General features: G+C 39.3%; 1 protein-coding gene across 2 annotated transcripts in view; it reads right to left on the bottom strand.

Annotated features, from left to right (window-relative positions):
- The window catches only part of LOC131218078 (developmentally-regulated G-protein 2), a 30655-nt gene continuing 16674 nt past the window's right edge, over positions 1–13981 (bottom strand). For both annotated transcript variants that reach the window (XM_058212763.1, XM_058212769.1), the window contains 8 exons: positions 9199–9379; positions 7508–7564; positions 2875–2949; positions 2661–2780; positions 2327–2497; positions 2025–2138; positions 1368–1538; positions 1–483 (listed from right to left, as the gene is read on the bottom strand). In XM_058212763.1, the coding sequence (XP_058068746.1) occupies positions 385–483; positions 1368–1538; positions 2025–2138; positions 2327–2497; positions 2661–2780; positions 2875–2949; positions 7508–7564; positions 9199–9379 (988 nt within the window). In that variant the 3' untranslated portion in view covers positions 1–384. The remainder of the gene's footprint in view (positions 484–1367; positions 1539–2024; positions 2139–2326; positions 2498–2660; positions 2781–2874; positions 2950–7507; positions 7565–9198; positions 9380–13981) is intronic.

The raw sequence follows: 13981 nt of genomic DNA, 5'->3' as shown, positions 1-13981 counted from the left end.
CAATTTAATTGCCCACTTCTAAGTTTCATTTTGCTGAGACAGAATACATACACCCCCCTTAAAGTGAATCCGGATATCAGTCTCACGATTGAACTCGAAGAACAACGCAAATAACATCCCATAAGCTTAATGGAACAAAACATCAGAAGAATGGGTCCCATCTGACTCTCTTTCTTTTTCGGTAAAAGATGCAGTTTACTAGTGAAAAATGGAATATGCACTGTTGATTATTTCACTCCTGAGGGACCACAGCTTCCCACGCGGAATAATCTACTACCATTGTGGATAAATGATATTGTGAACTCCTGATCAGTCTGCAACACTCAAGATGCTGGCCCTGAACCACTGATTAAACTACCAATCCTGACATAGGTATCTACATAATCATGTTTTCAAGGGAGCCTTCTTCTCTCTGTCAGATATCCGAGCAGGCGCTGTTGAATGTGACTTGAACCGACCTCTTCCCCCACCATCTTCCTTCTCCTGCAGGGTGCACAATGAAAAGAAACATATTAAAATTTCATTGGATTCCAAGGTTGGAGCTTCTATGTAGAAAATACTCCTTTGCATTATTATCCATATATGAAAAAGCATCGGTTGAAGAGGATTGACCAACAGTTCCCAATCCATATACACATGGCCCACTTGTTCGCTGGACTGACTGATTACCAGGCCACAGTGCATACAAGGTAAGGCCATCTAGTGAATGACAAGAAAACGAGTAACCTTAGTAGGTCTCCTATTATAATCAACCATTGAGACCTGAGCCCAAGTGGTAAGCTTTGCAAAATTGAGATAATGGGCCTGGTGTGTTCCTAGCTTATCATCAAAAGCACTAGTGACAATTGATGAAAATAGGGCAGTCGAATTGTAAGGTCCTAGAGTACCCATACCTGGACTACTTGGGTTCAGGCCTTGTTGGCACCCATCAGGTCTTTGGACCTAGGTTTCTAGTTGTGCTTGGGTCAGTTCCAGGTCAAATGAGAGATTTACATGGCTGGGCCCACCTGATAGATGGATTATATATAGCGCACGTGCCACTTGGACGTGTGTGTGGCTTAGCAAACCTCATTCACTGTGAGAATAATCAATAGATTCAACATATATAATATAACTATTAAACTAACAGGAACCAACTTTGGCAACCGACCCAGACCCAACTAGAAATGGTGTTTTTTTTTTTTTTTTTGAGCGATATCTAGAAATGGTGTTTAATGGATCCAAAAATGAGAGACCTGAACCAAACACGATTTCTTAAAGGGTCCAAAAAGTTGAACCTGGACCAATTAAAATCAGGCTTGAGTCCATTAGGTACCCGCATGTCTGGGTACACGTTGTCAGGTCTAATGAAAAACAGGTTGATATACCTTCTTCTTCACTATCTGAACCACATCCTCATCATGAAGAACGTGAGAAAGTCCACAGTGCTGTGGATAGTGCCTTGCACTCGTGCCCCACACCAGCACATACTTCACCTCCTTCAACAGATTCCTGTGTATATGATTACAGAAGTCTTCTACTGAGCAGCCACCTCTGTCCTGAAATTAGATGGCACGAAAACAGGTCAGGAAACAATGGAACTCTAACAGCACATTCCAAAAGTAAACAATTTGAAGGACAGAAGAATGAGATAGCGCATGATGCCTGAGTGAAGGAAGTGAGGTTTTTTAATCAATCCAGGAATGGATGAATGGCAAAGGTGGGCCCAGCTTCCAGTAACATAAACTGTTGATATGTGGACCCATCATGGGATCGGCCAAGCCCCAATATCCTACTTATCAGATTATCCTAGCCACCCAATGAAAATTACAATCATGACCAGGGGTCCACCGTCCACGTTCAACGGTGCAATCAGACAATTAGGTTCATAGCTGCAGGATATTTTTGTAGGATCTTCCATCCACCATGGGCCGACCACAAAATCATCAGGATCACCAAAGGTGCTCCCCATACATACAGTTTGTCAGACCAAGCAAATGTTTATGGAACATTGTATATTTCTTCAAGAAGAATGTGCAACCTACCGTGGAAAGTACTACGGGATCTGAAAAATCAGGTTGCTGCCCCTGTGGCTTTGTGTATACTCTTACCAGCCCCATTTCCTCCCACATTTTTGCAAGTAGTCTGTCTAAATTCAGCTGTAATATAATTTAAAAAATAATAATAATTATAAAAAAGCAAGCGATAATGCATAACTGGAATCCTGGATACAAGTGCAGGAACAAAAAAAAAAAAAAGAAGAAGAAGAAGAAGAAGAAGAAGAAAGAAAGAAAAGAAAAAGAAAAAGAAGTGACGCCCTCATCAGAAAACAGAAAGTAGAACCTGCCTTCAAATTGCAGCTGATGACCACGGAATTCGGTTGCCGGGCTAGTTTGTCCACATCATCAATACCGATTACATCAATTTTGTTATAAACATAGATGCATTTCATGTATTTACGGTTTCCCTCAATGACATCAATAAGATCGTCAACGGTGGCATCCTCACGGAATAACACCTGAAAAAAGCCAAGCAAAGGAAGTATAGAAGTCAGATGAGTTGCAGGATCAAATGATGGAATAATAGTAAATCTGAAGAAATTCCAAAGAACACTCGCAATGCAACCATATTTCTGCAATGCTTCAGTTATTGTTCTTGTTCCTGAATTGATAAATCACTACCTCTGCATTGTGTATCTTGTACTCGTGCAGAATTTGATAGCAGAGCTTCTCATCGACATGAGTTAGAGCCATAGTACTGTTGAAAGAAATGCCTCCTGTCTTCTTCTTTTTGAAATATATCTGCATGTGAACAAGGACCCACGAAAGGTTCATGCAACTGAGATTAACTTAGGATATTGGCAGCCATGCAATGCCCTCCAAGAAACAATCTTACTTGAGGTGGTCTCTTGTTTAAACGCAAGCCCACAGCCTCCAGCTCTTTTGTTAGTATTTGACGATGGCCCTCGCTCTACAAGCATGTTAAAATGAGGCAATCATTTTATTTTTTTTTGAAAGGTACAAGGCAATCAATTAAATGGGCTGATTAAGAAAATTATATATACTACAAATACAGAAACTGAAATTCCACATCAGTTACAAGGAAATGAATGTGCCACAAAGTAGCACATATTTAGGTAACCTTCATGTAGACACATAAAACTATGACTTAAATATTGGGTGGAGATACCAATACATGAATTTTATTATTTACGGATATGCCTGACATTAGCAAAATCAGTTGGTCAAATGTCCAGACATGTCAAGGAACTAACAACATAAGAGAGCCAAACCATCAAAGCATGAGGTCAATCATAAAAGCTCTATCCAGAATGGATTTCAAATTGAGAGAGTAACAGAATAGTGGAAATCTCCTTCAAAGTTAGAGAACCAGAACAATTAACAAGATTTTTTTTTTCCCCATATGTCAGGAATGATGAAAAACAACTTTAGTTTTCAAATTTTGAAAGATATTTGATTATTTTTAGTGCACAGGTCTAAGTGCCACTTGCTCTCAGCTGCAATAAACCAGCTCATGCTGCCGCTCTTCTTGTTATAATTTAGAACTTTTAAAGGATGGGGGAAAATTGATTTCTCTCAGGGTAAACTAATCATCTCATAAAAAACCAATAATGGATTCTTCTTCAGTTCCCAATTCTAGTCACTGTGAGGATGGAATGCTGGATCATGAATATATCCTGAAGCCATGCTATACATTTTCTTTTTGGTATTTTATTTTCTAACATTCAGTTACCAATTAAACATAATGAGGATCGGCATATTCCTTTCACTAGCCTGTCAGATGCATTAGTGCCTCACTGAACACTTGACCGAAATGAATCTGTATTGGGCTAGACATGTCCTAGATTTCACCAAGCGATCAGCTCACCTCCAATGTAACACCTTAAACTTTCCAATACTCAGGTATTGGAGGTCCTCGGGGGGTCACCTTGGAAATTTTTTTGATTAAATATAAATGCGCATATAAAAGTACATCATTTACCTTTGAAATTTGAAAGTTTTACCTGTGAAAACTAGTTTCTAGGTATCCGATCCTGGAAAAAACTTCAGACAGCATTGAGGGACAAAATAAACCGTACATCATCAGTTTCAGGACCTAGATCGCAAGATCCACCATACATCGGGTCCACAACATCCCGACAGACGATCCAAGACTTGATCATGAAAATCGGATCATCTGATTTCAAAATCAACAGATAGACTACACCTAGATATCATGAAGGAGCCCTAGCATTGTGAAGTATGACTTATTAAGAAATCCAACCGTTGGATTTCAGAAATTTATGATTAAACGCAATAATGCATGATTAATCAACAAAATGTATATTGGTGTGGCCCACCTGGACACCTGATCCATCTCATTTTTTGACCCAAGGGTCAGCCAACTAGATGAACAGCTCCAATTGTTAGCAGTCCCAACAGATTTATAAATAAAATAAAATATATTAAAAATCATTCGATCAGCGGTCGGCGGGTGCTGACCAAGTTTGACCCAAAGAAGACCCGAGTCCTCTTCTTAATCTTCGTTTTAAACGGAGATCCATTTCCCACCAAGGCTGAGAACGGCCCATCTCTGAGCAGGGTGACCCATCTATGGAAGATCCAAACCATTCAGCTTGGAGGGCTCCCCAATCCAACTGATGGGTTGTTGTCCGCATGAATGCGTGCACACGAACATGCATGGGATCTTGGGCGAAAACCGTCCAGTATGTGATTTATGTTTCAACAAGCAGAAGCTCCGTTCAAACAGGGATTTCCGATTTTTAGCTCAATCCGGTAGAGTTTTCCTCCCCAAATGCCAACTATATGATCAGAAGGATCCCAACCCTTCATTCCACTCATGTGGATCGCATTGGAAGAGATGAAGTCGGCTAAAGTTACAGTGGAACAAATAGCTGTACTACAGGAGTTTCCTAAAGTTTTCCAAGATATACCCGAATTACCTCCTCGGCAGGAAGTGGACTTCAGTATTGATCTCATGCCTGGAACCGCACCAATATCCTTGCCTCAGTATCGAATGGCTCCTTGCAAGATAGAAGAATTTAGGAAGCAAATAGATGAACTCATGGAACAAGGATTTATCCGGCCTAGGGTCTCCCTGTGGGGCGCGCCAGTTCTCTTAGTCAAGAAGAAGGATGGATCAATGCAGCTGTGTATCGATTGTAAAAGATTGAACAAGGTGACGGTGAAGAACAAGTATCCTTTGTCCCATAATCATAACCTCTTCGATCAGCTCAAGGGTGCACGGTAATTTTCTAAGATTGATTTGAGGTCCGGGCATCATCAATTGAGAGCAAGGGATGAGGACAATCCAAAAACAGCCTTTAGGACTAGTTACAGGCACTATGAACTCCTAGTCATGCAGTTTGGACTTACAAATGCCCCGACTGTATTTATGGATCTCATTAATCGAATGTTCATACAGTACTTAGAAAGGTTCGTCATTGTTTTCATTGATGACATCCTAATTTATTCGAAAAGCCAGAAGGACGATGAGGAACACTTGAGGACAGCTTTAAATACATTAAAGGGAAATCAGTTTTATGCTAAGTTGTCCAAGTGTGATTTTTGGAAGGAAGAAGTGAAGTTCTTGGGATATGTTGTGAACTGTGAGGGCATTACAATTGATCCCTCCAAGGTGGAAGCAATTGTTAAGTGGGAGCAGCCCACCACAATTAGAGAAATCAGAAGTTTCTTGGGTATGGTTGGGTATTACAGATGCCACATTAAAGAATTCTCGAGGATTGTTGGACCGTTAACACAGTTGACAAAGAAGAACATCCGGTTTGTTTAAAACGATGACGCGGAAAAGGCTTTTCAAGAGCTTAAGACGAAGCTGACATTGCCCCTTGTGCTCTCTTCCTGAGGAAGGAGCAAAGTACGTAGTTTATTGTGATGGATCGCATACTTGTCTATGCCTATATATGATTGTCATGCACTGATATTGATTTGTGGCAAAAAAAAAATAATATTTAAGTGAAAAACAGGGAAATTGATGAAATCCTTTTTTATTTCATTTTTATATTGGAAAATGTGTTTTCACTATTAATTAATGTGAAATTTTTATATATTGATGAGTGTTGGCCGATCTATTAATTGGCTACAAATTTTATATATTTAGTTTATATTGATTTTTTTCACAACACATGGTTAGGCCCCTATAAAATGGAAACTTATTATGTATAGTTGTTTTTTTACAATATTTTCATTCCACTATATGCAAACATGTATCTTTTAACATCTCCTGAAGTTTCGCTAAATTTTTTTACCTTTCTTCCCAATTTCCCTCAAACAACGATATTCTTCTGATCGATACCACTACATGTTTCCGTATCTTTCCATGTCCCCTATCATCGATACATGTAAGGATACAAAACTCTAAATGTTGGTCACATTTATGTGAAGATATGAAAAATTGTGATTAAGGGGCAGTAGTAGTCCACCTGTACAAACCTGACGTGGAGGGCATCAGGCCCACCAAAATGGGGATACAGGATCAATCTATGTCCAATTTTATCTTCCTCTCAGCCCCCTTTCAGTCCCTTCTGCCCTAATCAAAATTTCGCTCCTCTTTTATTGACAACAAGCAATATTCCCTTCCTTACTAGCGCTGTCTCTGATCTTTGCTGCACATGACTGAACCATCACAGTATGCTTTCCATCACTTTACACCATATATAATTATTCTTAGGCTATTTCAGATGACTTCATCCTTTATTCTGTCCTTCCCAGTCTTCACATCCATCTCAGCATCCCCATCATTGGAACAATCAATCTTTGCTTCTGTTGCCTTCTTACTACCCAATAATCTGCCTCATATGGCATAGTTGGTCAATAGTTGTCATAAAAAAATTTCCTTGAATTTTATAGGCATGTGCCGATCATACAACACTTCAATGGCACATCTCCACTTCAACCACCCAGATCCAATTCTACTGAAAAGATCAACATTAGTCTCCTCATCCTTCTGAATGATAGAGCCAAGGCAACACCACCATGACATGCCCACACCATTGCCACAGCTGGGTAACATAGGGTAGTATCAAGTTTCAACCATATTCAACAAAAGATAGAATACCGGATCTTTTAAGATGTGCAATGTTTTGAATAACTGGTATAATACAGAAGTATAGATTTCCCAAAAGAGTTAAAAATATTGAATTTGTGCCTTGTAAACAGTTGTAAACAAGCTGCAAAATCCTGCACATTGAGGAAGGCATCAGAAGCAAAAGAATCTCCGAACCTACATGAAGTGAGGCACATCAATTACATGGTTTATGTTGGACTAACCAAAAAAATACAAAAGATGGAACAAATACATGGCAGTGGCACGCATATCAAATGATGTTGGAAGATCCCTTTACATAGTTTGAACCTCTAGCTAAAACAAAAACAAGACACTATCTTCTGGAAGCATGCAAATGTAAAGCAAAAGAGGCTTGCCCTAGAAGTAATCCAAGTTCGGCTTGTGCTAACAGAATTCTGTTGTTGAGGAATAGAAAACTTACTTTTGAAGCATCAAGAACCATCAATACAATGTCCGAAGATTTAGAAACTGCAATGACCTGAGAGATAAACTTAATATCAGATCCCATTTTTAAGCTCTTGAAACTCAAGCCCATAAAGAAAAAGGAAAAAAAAAAAGGATAACAACTCACTGAAATAAAGTGCAGGAAAAGAAGCATCTCAGTTAACTATGTCAAGAAACTTAAAAATAACCACATGTAAATAATGAACATAAGGAATAATTGCTTGTGATCATATCGGCATGCCTTTAATATGTACTCCATTGCATCAATCCAAGATGCAGCATGTGAACAACAAGGGCTCATTTGGAAGCTTGTAAATGAGGGTAAATTGGAAATGAAATTGGAGGGAAATGAATCAGGAGTAAATGACTAACTCGGTTGTGTTTGGATGGGAAATATTCCGTTTGGATGGAAGTAAATGGGAGGAATTAGAATGCACTGGAAATTTTCAATACATTGACAGGAACATATGTGATATCCCAAATCAGCTTTAATATTCCAAATTAGTGTACGTATGTGATATTTGATATAATGATTGTAATAAGCCCATTAAAAATGAGGAAAATGAGGAAATTAGCCGAAAATGAGGAAATTTCAAACCTTGGGTGGGCCACAAACATAAGGATCACAAACAAGCGACTTGCCAATGTTTTTGAACCATCCATTTAGATGGCCAACCATTGGACAGTTTCAATCATTCCATTGGTGTGATTTTAGTGATGTGGCCGATAGTTGGATTGTTTCGTAGTATCATCAGTGGGCCATGTGTACAGCAGACGTGTGTAGAGACACATTTGGTTACCCATGCAACTCTCCAAGGGGGCCAAAAAAGGCATACCATCCCATTTGACACATCTCCCATTTTCCCTAATTTCTAATAGGAAGTCTACAATTCATCTGGAAATGAAAATGTAATGACCAACACATAGTTTCTGCTTCATCTGTGGAACTTGCGGGGAAGGAAGGGTGTTGGTGTTAAACCAACTCCTGCTCCTATTGATCACTCTAATATAGTTGGTAGCCTTTTAGGCCATGTTTGGACACCAAACATTGCATGCCAAACAATGGAAAGGAAAGGGGTTTTCCTTATATGTGACAATTTTATGTTGTTTGGATCGCAAAGAAAATGGTCATTACACTTTTCCATAATTTGATTTCTTGGCACAAGAAACTAGGTGACTGTTGTGAGAAGAATATGAGGTTTTCACTTGCTATCTACCTAAAAAAAGACTCTAAAATTGTAATCCATGCTTCAATAGTTCTCATGGAAATCACCATTGGATAATTTATTATTATTTCTTTCTTTTCCATTGGATGACACATATCCAAACATGCCCTTAGGGTATTGCATGGAAATCCCACTTGTACATAATTTGAGGAACCATACCAATTCCTGCAGGAGTCTTCAAGGAAGAGTTCCATCTTCATCTGAAAGAATAACCAAAAAACTAGGCGTGGTTGATTTCCAGAATTGATTCAAATCATTGTTAAGTGGCTAAGTGATCATTCATAGATGAATGATAACTATTACTCATGGGAACTCGCAGCCACACATCATCCACCGTGAAAATAAAAAATAAAAAATATATATATAAACATGATCATTGCTAGATAAACAGAAACAATTGAAAACACATCCTAGAAACAGAGAAGAATGTTCGGATGCTTACCTGCCTACCACGTCCCTTGCCTTCGGAAGCACCCTCAATGATTCCAGGAAGGTCGAGAAGCTGAATTTTTGTGTCATTGTAGTGGATAATCCCAGGAATGCAAGTAAGGGTGGTGAACTCATATGAAGCAGCTTCTGAGTGTGTTCCTGTTAATAGAGTCAGAAGCGTGGACTTCCCCACACTGACAGCACAAGAGATGCTAAGTTAGTGGAAAAGCAGTATGTCACTAGAATTGATAAAAGTGATAAGCTTGCTTAGCATTATACAAAATGCATCATGCAATTGATCATAGAAGTCACCAACTCACCATAAGATGAAAGGAGTTTCAGGTGAAAATTATTCACTGGATAATTCAAACTTCTGTCACCGACATATCAAATAAATTGAATATGGTATTTTACTATTTTACTCTCTGGATGAATTATGTTCCCAAAGTAGGAATGTGTTAACTCTTAAGGACTTACCCATGGAAAAAATGAGGATACATTCAACCAAAAACTGCTTCAAATGAGATCGTTGCTTTCCTAGGACAAGTGACCGAGTACTTGACCAAGTCTCAAATTGATTCCGAGTGGCACCTATCCACCCCATGTTTGAGTTTCAAGTCTTTAAACTTGAGTGAGACTCGACCAACAGCTATTGCAAGTCTAATCAAATCAATCATGCCTCATTGATAAGCCATGTCATAAATTACTATATTTCTGTATGTGGCAGTAAATTGCAATGCTAATATGGGGGAAGAATTAAATTTGAAGATTTTGTATTTAATATTCACCAATCAGGAAGCTTCTAACTGTGCTTCTCATGGACCATAGTTTTTGTTTTCAATAAACAGGACCCTCCATAGTTTTTGTTTTCAATAAACAGGACCCTCCACAAACCCAGCATTCTCTTGAGAGTTAAGGCATTGACTGAACCACCTTCCTCTATGAGATGCCCCTGCAATGAATCTCTGAAAATTTTTAAAGCTTTTAGCAGAGCAATTGCCTTTGCTTAGTCAGAACCCTTGTGCTAATTAATACCTTGAAACCCACAACATAGAAGATCAAAATTCCTAGGCTTCCAAAAGTCATCACCTTCGGTCCACCTTTCCTTCTTGTTTCCTACTGAACACCTTGACACAAACTGGACTGGAGAATACAAAAATAAAATCACCTGTATCATTTTCACCACTTAAAACAACCCAATTCCGGCATAGTTCACATTGCCAATGTGAACTTCATCAAAATTTGGTTTGACAGAACCAGAAACAGTCACTGCCCATTATACTTCTGTTTCTTCTTCCACAGATCTTGCCCTACTCCAAAAATGGCAACGCCTTCCAATTCCTAACAACTCGCACATTCACTCCCCAAAACTCTTCCATTCCAGCCCAAGAAATGATGTGATAATCAGTTCTAACATGTAAAGTAATGTGTCTCCATAGCCACATCACTAAAGAGTTTCTCATTTCTTTCTTTACTCCAAAGAATAATGTGAGCAAGGCTTCTCCAGAGAATATCACCTTTTCACTGAAAAGGGCTGCTCATCCATCCATCCAAATAAATATTCAATGGAACTCATGAAAAACCCCCACAATTCCAATGAACTTCAGGAAGAGATAAAATTTGCGTTGCAACAAAAAAAAAATGGATGGAAAGACAATCAACCGATTCTTCATCTTCCTGCACATTTATTTGTCAGCAAAAGCTCCCCATGCTCAGGGTGACCGCAAGTCAAAATCCCGGTTGCCCATGCCACCCAACAGCATTCTTCCACAATTGGAGGGATGGGCAGATGGGGCACCTGAACTCTACAGTGAAGGATCCAAAATGATTCAAGGACACAGAAAAACTGATTTTTTTGAAGATGGTAGGATAATCCGACAACCAATACTTATCAATGTCATTCCATGCTACACCTCGACTCTGCCCAAACGATTACCATTTCCTCATCTTTAATATTCTTCTAAACAATGTACTCCAAACTTCTTAGCAGAGTAGAAGAACAAAAAACTCCAAACTCATGGAGTTTTATGCCTCGGGAAGAAAACTATTTCCTCATCTTTAATATTCTTCTAACAATGTATTCCTGATCAGGACATCAGAGCACCATTTAGAGTCTACCAAAGGAGGAAGAGATCATCATCAGTTTCCCTCTAGACGGATGACCACTACGTGGGTCTGGGTAGGCCGAGTGGACCATTTTGAAGACCCCAGATGCATTTGATGCATCTTCGAAGACCCTACACTATGAAGATGCATGTGGGCTGCATTCTTGAGGAGTTTGGACCATTGGATTGAGAGAAGGTGTCGTTGAATCAAGTAGACCTCTCAATCGGACGGTCAGATCATTATGATATTTGATCACTTTGATCATAGTATTAGGATATTTATTTTATTGGTTAGGTTTCATGTTTCATTAGTTATTTATATTTGAGTTGTATTTAATTTTAATTTTGAGCAAGTCAGACATAAGTGGAAGAAATTTGATCTGAGAGTATTTTGGTCAAAACCCAAAATTGAGTCTTATTTAAAGACAAGGAATGGCCAGCCAATTCGGATTTTTTCTTCTTGGAAGTGTCTCTCTCTCTCTCTCTCTCTCTCTCTCTCTCTCTCTCTCTCTCTCTCTCTCTCTCTCTCTCCTCCTTTTCCTTCAAACCCTTCTTCCTTTTCCTCCTCTCTTAGCCTCATCCACCAATCCAACCCATCTTTTGTACGCCCCCTTATACCATCCCTCTTCTCTTACTTCTTCGATCCATATTTCTCTTTTCACAAACCGTAAATCCCTAAAGCTTATTCATAAACTCTAACCCTAATTCCTATTTTCCCCATACATACATACATACATACATACATATATATATATATATATATAACCCTAAACCCAAAATCCCCAATTCCCAAAGGCCCTAAATTCCCAAATCTCAAATCTTTCCTTCCAACCTAATCTTAGAACCTCTAAGTTAGCCCCTTGAGTGTGGATTGTACCTATGCTAAGTTGGAAGTTCTATCCTTCCATTGGGACTGGTTTCAATTGATTTATATGATTTCATAGCATGGGGGCATGTGATTTAGGTTAAATTGGATTTTATTTCCTATTGTTTACACGTAATCATGTTGTAGGTTAACATATTTTGTTACTTGAATTACTTTATGGACTATTTGGTAATCTCCACGTTGCATGCTAGCATTAAATCATGTGTTCTACATCAAATTTGGTATCAAAGCCTATAGGTTTAGCATAGGCTATTTTTGTCACATCTAAGTTAGAGTTGCATTTAGGCTGGAATTTCGCATTCTAGAGTTTTAGTTTCTTTTGTTCACATATAGAGTGTATTCCATATCATCATGCCCCATAGCATTACACTCCATTGTCCCTAACTTAGAGTGTCAGGTTTAGACTATTTCGGCACCCCTAGTTTATGCCAACTCGTTCTGGGTGTGGTTTTGGTCTACATCTCACCATGAACTTAGAACAGATTGACGAGGCTCTTAATGCTATCAATAATTGTCTTGCGGCCATTCAGGCTCACAATAGAACCACCACCACTCAACTGACTGCGACCAATGCGCACATCAATCAACTAGAAGCCTCCCTCCAGGTTAATCCCAACATTAAGGAAGATGTCCAATCTTAAGTCGGGGGTCAAGTTGAAGGACGTGGTTGCAGTCGTAGCCAATGTGTTGGCCGTGGTGGAGCGCATGTGCAAGCACATCGTGAGGGGCATCATGACCAACATGACCCAGATGCACATGTCATGAAGAGCGTAAAAGTAAAAGCTCCCAGTTTCTCCTTTCATAAACCCTAACCCTAATTCCTATTGTCTCCAACTTCAAAAAAAAAACCCTAAACCCAAAATCCCAAATTCCCATGGACCCCCAAATCTCAAATCTTCCCTTCCAACCCTAGTCTTAGAACTTACAAGTCAGCCCCTTGAATGTGGATGGTGCCGATGCTAAGTTGGAAGTTCTATCCTTCCATTGGGACTAGTTTTAATTGATTTATATGATTTCATAGCATGCGGGTATATGATTTAAGTTAAATCAAATTTTATTTCCTATTGTTTACTCTTGATCATGTGGTAGGTTAACATTTTTTGTTACTTAAATTACTTTATGGACTCTTTGGTAATCTCTACGTTGCATGCTAGCATTAAATCATGTGTTCCGCATCAAATTTGGTATTAGAGTTAGCATTGGCTATTTTTGTCGCATCTAAGTTAGAGTTGCATTTAGGTTGAAATTTCGCGTTCTAGGGTTTTAGTTTCTTTTGTTCACATATAGCGTGCATTCCATATCATCATGCCACATAGCGTTACACTCCATTGTCCCTAACTTAAGTGTCAGGTCTAGGTTATTTCGGCACCCCTAGTTTATGCCAACTCGTTCTGGGCGTGGTTTTGGTATACATCCCATCGTGAACTTAGGATAGATTAATGAGGCTCTTAATGCTATCAATAATTGTCTTACGGCCACTGAGGCACTTAATAGGAGCACCGCCACTCAACTGACCATGAAAAACATGCGCGTCAATCAGCTAGAAGCCTCCCTCCAGGCGAACCCCAATATTAGGGAAGATGTCCGATCTCAAGACTAGGGTCAAGTTGAAGGACGTGGCCAAGTTGTTGGCCGTGGTGGAGAGCATGTGCAACCAAATCGTGAGGAGCGTCATGACCATCATGACCCATATGCGCATGTCATGAAGAGTGTGAAAGTAGAAGCTCCCGGTTTTGATGGTCGCTTGGACACCACGGCATTCATTGACTCGATGGCGAACATGGACCATTATTTTGAGTGGTATG

The sequence above is a fragment of the Magnolia sinica genome, chromosome 1 (genome assembly GCF_029962835.1).
Source record: "Magnolia sinica isolate HGM2019 chromosome 1, MsV1, whole genome shotgun sequence".
Taxonomy (NCBI): Eukaryota; Viridiplantae; Streptophyta; class Magnoliopsida; order Magnoliales; family Magnoliaceae; genus Magnolia; species Magnolia sinica.
The sequence above is the reverse complement of the archived record's forward strand: the minus strand, read 5'-3'. Positions and strand labels throughout refer to the sequence as shown.